At 40.6% G+C, this 6,000-nt stretch overlaps 1 protein-coding gene across 3 annotated transcripts in view; it reads left to right on the top strand.

Moving 5' to 3' along the window:
• Positions 1 to 6,000, top strand: part of LOC306928881 (histone deacetylase 7-like) — a 65,909-nt gene that overhangs the window by 45,469 nt on the left and 14,440 nt on the right. For all 3 annotated transcript variants that reach the window (XM_079509157.1, XM_079509156.1, XM_079509158.1), the window contains exons 16-19: positions 530 to 637; positions 1,486 to 1,541; positions 3,487 to 3,574; positions 4,653 to 4,772. In XM_079509157.1, the coding sequence (XP_079365283.1) occupies positions 530 to 637; positions 1,486 to 1,541; positions 3,487 to 3,574; positions 4,653 to 4,772 (372 nt within the window). The remainder of the gene's footprint in view (positions 1 to 529; positions 638 to 1,485; positions 1,542 to 3,486; positions 3,575 to 4,652; positions 4,773 to 6,000) is intronic.

The following is a 6,000-nucleotide window of genomic DNA, read 5'->3' as shown; positions in this document are numbered from 1 at the left end:
GATGGCAGAGTCAGTGATAAAAGAAATTCCTCTGATTTCATTGTTCCGTCACACCAAACCACCAGAGATGTGAGTTCTGAAACACAGAGTGACAAGAAGAATGAACGTGCGCTTGTGTGTGTGTGTGTGTGTGTGTGTGTGTGTGTGTGTGTGTGTGTGTGTGTGTGTGTGTGCGTGCGTGTGCGTGAGTGGGGGGTGGGGGGGCAAGGTCTGAGAATGGAAAGAATAGAGAGACAATTAGGAATGTGAAAAATGAAAGAATTTCTGATGTAATGTTATGACCTGAAATGATAAGATCTTCTGCATATGTGATGCCGATTAGTGGCGAATATAGCAGTGTTACTGCTATAACAATAGGTCACACAACGTTCCTTTGTACGTATAGTGCACTCGCTGTCAATAAATAACAAACACTTTTTCTTCTGGTATCCTAATCGTGCACGAACATAAACGATAGAGTTCAGTTAGCTGCCACTGGGGTTCCTTTACCCAACATTTGACACTCATCTGGATATTGTGTGACGGACAGGTGGACAATGACACAATCTGGAACGAGATGCACACGTCAACGGCGTCCCGAATGGCCGCAGGATGTGTGACAGACCTGGCACTCAAGGTGGCACAAGGCGAGCTCAAGGTTGGATTAGTCTGTCTGTCTGTCTGTCTGTCTGTCTGTCTGTCTGTCTGTCTGTCTGTCTGTCTGTCTGTCTGTCTGTCTGTCTGTCTGTCTGTCTGTCTGTCAAGTGCCTTCTGTTACACAATTCAATTCAACAGAGCTTTATTGCCATGAGAAAACATACGTTTACATTGCCAAAGCAAGTGTCAAAATATAATAAAAACTGTTAAAAATTGGGAAAGTATATACAGTTGGAGGGGGTACAGCATTGTGTAAACAGAGCTACAGTATGTCACATTGCGTTGTTAGTACATGTTATATGTTTTAGGTTTTTTTTATTAGCACATAAAAGAAGTTAAAAACAAAATATCTATACAATTTTAATATTGTGCAGGAGAAGTTAGAAGCCAAAAGGCTTATCGAGAATTTTCCCTAATTTAAAGAATCAAACATAAAAAGTATACACATTAAAAATACAAATAATACATTCAAACATACATACATACACATATATATGTACAGGGTATAAAGCTATTTCCAATAGAAATCCATTGCTGTCACTTTGGGACAAATATATAGTAGTAGTATAGTATACCAAAAAAAGCCTTAGATTTAAAATGTGTTTAAAGGTACAGTAACAGCTCTGTTTACATGTGCAGTAGGTCTAGCAGTCTACTAGTCGGTACAGATACAGTAGTAGCATGCTGAACGCAGAGAACAAATCAATACATTAAATAAATACATACAATGTTATATAATGTTGAGATGCTGGCCAGCAGCATATCCAGGTACTGCTTTCAATGCTTGAACATGCTTGGTTTAAACATTTGGCAAAAGTCTGTTTTTGTTACATTGTTCTTCTCTCTTAGAATGGCTTTGCCGTGGTGAGGCCTCCTGGACACCATGCCAGTCGCTCCTCTCCACTGTAAGTGCCACAGAAGATGCTCACACACACGCACAAACACACACAAACACAAGCTCAACGTCATGTGCAATTACCTGCACAACAATACTTCACCATATGTTATGCTATGACGAAAAAACAAACATAAAATGTAAGCATGTGTACGTTCCCTATTGCAAGTCTAATGGTAAGCTACCATCACCGCATGAAGCAATGGCAGATTCGGCCACGCCCCGAAATATGTGTCTCAAACATTAGTGAGAGTCAAAGACATGCTGTGATTGTTTGTGTGCTACCTGCCTAAAGCTTGAAGCCATCTACTTCCTCTGCTGGAGTACTTTCAAGCAGTTAAGACATAAACTAAGCACTCCACAGTGTGTGTGCGTGCGTGCGTGCGTGCGTGCGTGCGTGCGTGCGTGCGTGCGTGCGTGCGTGCGTGCACGTGCACGTGCAATGCATGTGTATGCGTGTGTGTCAGTCTAGGATAGGAGGCATTATCCAACTACATTAACCACATTCAGCTGTGACTGTGTGTGTGCTCAGCAGTACTTGTCACTGGTTATTTATGGGATGATAATGACTTCTCTTGATGAGGGGAGTTTGGACAGCAGATATGATATACCGTCCACACATACTCTCAGTTTTACGACCCGTGCTGACACTGCTGCTTTTTACATTCCTCGATTGTTTTTCATACATCGACACATTTCATGTTTCTTCTCTTCACGCACCTTCGGCTGCAAACGTTGACGGAAGCACTGCGCCAAGTCGTGAGGTCATTTCTGTGAAATCATCTCGCATGTCATGCTAGGCAATTCATGCTGCCGCACCGTTTGGAATGTGCCGCGTATTCTAATTTTGATACCAGTTAATGTGAAGATTTTGATTTTATCACAGTGCACAATTTTCATAGATGAGATTTTTTTTAAAGAATCTTATTCCTGCTTGTCAGTGCAGGAATAAGGAAATGTTTACACATTTCAGTTCACATTACACCCAATTTATGGTGGGAAATCCCCCCTTTTAAGCTCACTGCCCTTTAGAGTCAGTATTGTCAATAGTCGTATTATTATTATATTATATATATATAATAGTACGGAATGCAGCTAATATAAGCCCCCACATAAAACTGTAACTGTAACTGTACGTAGGTCTATATCAGAGGTACTGTAACTACTGAGGGAAGACTTTTGAATTGCTTACAGTCACAATGGTAAGAGGTGAAATGGCTAATCAAATAATTGATTAATCGATTGGCAGAAAATGAGTTGAATTATATTTCAGTAATAAAATAATCTGTTTAGTGACAAATGTCCAATATGTGCTATTTATGACAATATACAACAAATAACTTCACTAAAATGTGAATGATTGTCTTTGATCTGTTCTGTTGTGTTTTTGACTGCTGGATAAAACATATTAAACAATTTCAAGAAAGATATGTTTCAAATAACTTTACCATGTTAAGTCGGTCCACAAATTGCATTATTGTTATCCATCTTCTGACCTTTAGGGAAGAGCACTTTCCTACCTGTCAGAGTTCTAATTACCTTATTTAAGTATTTGTTCAATAAGTTACTCACATAGATCCATTTTGGGATTTTATTAATTTTAAGATTAATCGATTTTGACATGTTTGTCTTCTCCCTCCCTTTGACCTCCTGTGGGGTTAAACCCCACAGGAGGTCAAAGGGAGGGATAATAGCTAATAGCCTTCAGTTATGGTGGGGAAAATTGGGAATTGGCATTACTAAATTGTGGGAAAAGGACATGAATGCACTAGGAACAATTGTACATTTAGTGATATATTTCTTATAATTCTGTACCTGTATGTGACTGTGTGTGACCCTAATAAAACAATTATATTAATATCATATTAATGTATTTTGTAAGCACTGTTTAGCTGCAGCGCTAGGTCAGAGTGGTGAAGTTGTCCTGATGAACACATGTGTTTGTTTGTCCACAGGGGTTTCTGTTTCTTCAACTCTGTGGCCATCGCCGCCAAGCAACTCCAGCAGAAACTCAACGTCAACAAGATCCTCATTGTGGACTGGGTGAGCAGAAGCCGTCACATCGTCACCACCGATGGTCCCCATATGGATAGCAAAAATAAATACACGCACATGTACGCACGAATGCGCAAGATATCACATGTGCTTTCACAAACATAGGCCGGGGAGCAGCTCGAATAGCTACACAGTAGCGCTCCTATTTGTCATTTAGAAACTGTTGTCACTGGTCTCCACGTGTGCTGCAAACACCCACGCGTAAAAAGCACAGGCAAACAGGCACGCACGCGCCCACACACCCACACACACACACACACGCACGCGCCCACACACACATAAACATACACGACCTCAGTTACATGCACACCAGCTTGAGGATATTGATCAGCAGCCAGGTGTTCAGCTCTGGTCCCCATATGTTGTATGAACCTTCATCAGTGTCTTAGATAGATACCTCATTGCCATGACACTATATTAAACACTATCACTGTCTTGTTTGTCAAATCTTTTGAAGATACAATACGTAACATTCTTGCTGTCTTACTAGGGTAAATAACATGGAAATATCTACATGAAAATATTTCCACAAAGCATATGCCTGAGGTAGCTTGTTTTGGAAAAAGAAAGAAAGCAACATTCCGTGACTGACTTTTCGCCTGTGTTTACTTGCAACTCTGCGTCCAACTTCATCCCCTTCCTGTCAAGTGGCCTCACCATCTTTTAAAAGTGCATCCAGTGTTTATGATTGTGTTTTTCAAAGAAGAAGAGCGTGTTTTTTGACCACAACAGAATCATCTGATGCCACTGGACCCTTACCACAGGATTCCTCAAAACAGGCTCCCTCAGGCATATATGCTATATGATGCACTTGTGTTGAGGAAATAATTTCAAACATTTCCTGCAGATATTTCCAGGTTATTTTATGTTATTGTAATATATTCTGTTAAATGTTACTTTATGAATGTTTTTATTTAAAGACAGGGAAGGACCATATAATTCAGTGGAGCACCACAGCATAGGAACCACCACAGGAAAGCACTAAAGATGACAACACAAGCATCCTCTTGTCTAAGTGGTAGAATCTTCTAACTTTCTAATAATTTGACTTCCAATCAATGTCCAGGACGTTCACCATGGCAACGGCACCCAGGAAGCCTTCTACAACGATCCCAGAGTGCTGTACATATCTCTGCATCGATATGACGATGGCAACTTCTTCCCAGGTAGTGGAGGTCCTGCTGAGGTGGGTATTGCCAACATGGCGCTCATAATAGAGCTTGTAGCAACTCGTAATGTAACTAGAAAAGTGTTTTCTCCGGAGCACAGGTCCTCCACCAGGCTGGGTTGCCTAGCCAAGGCCCGCAAACTTTGGAAGGCAGTCATACAGTAGCCACTTGGAATGGGATCTGAAAAATCAAACTTATAAATCTTGATCACACGACCCCAGAGATTTGGACAAAATCTGTATGAGTAGTACAGTGGCAAAACGTGTGAAGTAAATGCAAAATGTAAGTGAGAGAGACAGTGTGTGTTTGTGGGTGTGTTTGTGTGTGCGCTTTCTGCACGGTGAACAATCATTGGTGATGAAAACATGCATTCATGTACCTTACTTGAGTTTATGTAACAATGATTCATCTCCTGTGATATTTGTGACAATTAAATAGTTAGAACAGTGAAAACACAACACATAAGTGTAAGCACTGCATTGAGCTTGTCAATCTGCTATTTTTATAGAATAATCCGAATTTCTTTTTTGAAGAGTAACGATACATTTTTTAAGTGGAAAGCAGAATGAACACATTTGTAGTAGTGCTTAAGATGCTTCAAGGTGGGCCTGGGCCATGGCTCAGTGGTCCCGACAGCCCTTACTGCATGTCTTCCCCCCATCCCTCTCCCCATTTCTTGTCAGCCTACTGTCTGTCCCTCCATAAAAAATATAAAAAAATAAAGGCAAAAGCCACAAAAAAAACATTAAAAAAAAAGATGCTTCAAGGTGCTTTGTCAAAGGTTTTTACTACTACGTTATCAACATCTAATTGTAAACAAGCTGTAATACCTGTGTCAGTATGTATGAGGCATTGTACTGCAAGTCAGGTACAATTAATGAATTCAGACTTGTAAATCCAAATTGTAGAGTGGTTTCAAGGCAGGAAACACTTTTATCCGATAAAACCAATACCGCATGAACCACTTAAGTCATGCTTCATTCAGTTCAGTGTAGTTCCGTTTGTTTCAAAAACTGCATTGAACTCCAGTGCTTTGTGTTTTGTAGCTTTTCTGCAGGATGTGCACAGAATGACTGCATGTTGACATTCTCACAGGAAATTCGGCCTGCATATAAATTCTGCCTGTGGTCTTGCCAAAAAAGTGTGATGCACATTCCCAGTCAGATAAATTGACCCCAACCCACGGTGGCATTAACCACCCCCTTCCATCCCCAGAATCCCCACCTCCCAGCACCCAATATCTCC

This window comes from Electrona antarctica (assembly GCF_951216825.1).
Source record: "Electrona antarctica genome assembly, chromosome: 9".
Classification (NCBI taxonomy): Eukaryota; Metazoa; Chordata; class Actinopteri; order Myctophiformes; family Myctophidae; genus Electrona; species Electrona antarctica.
The sequence above is the reverse complement of the archived record's forward strand: the minus strand, read 5'-3'. Positions and strand labels throughout refer to the sequence as shown.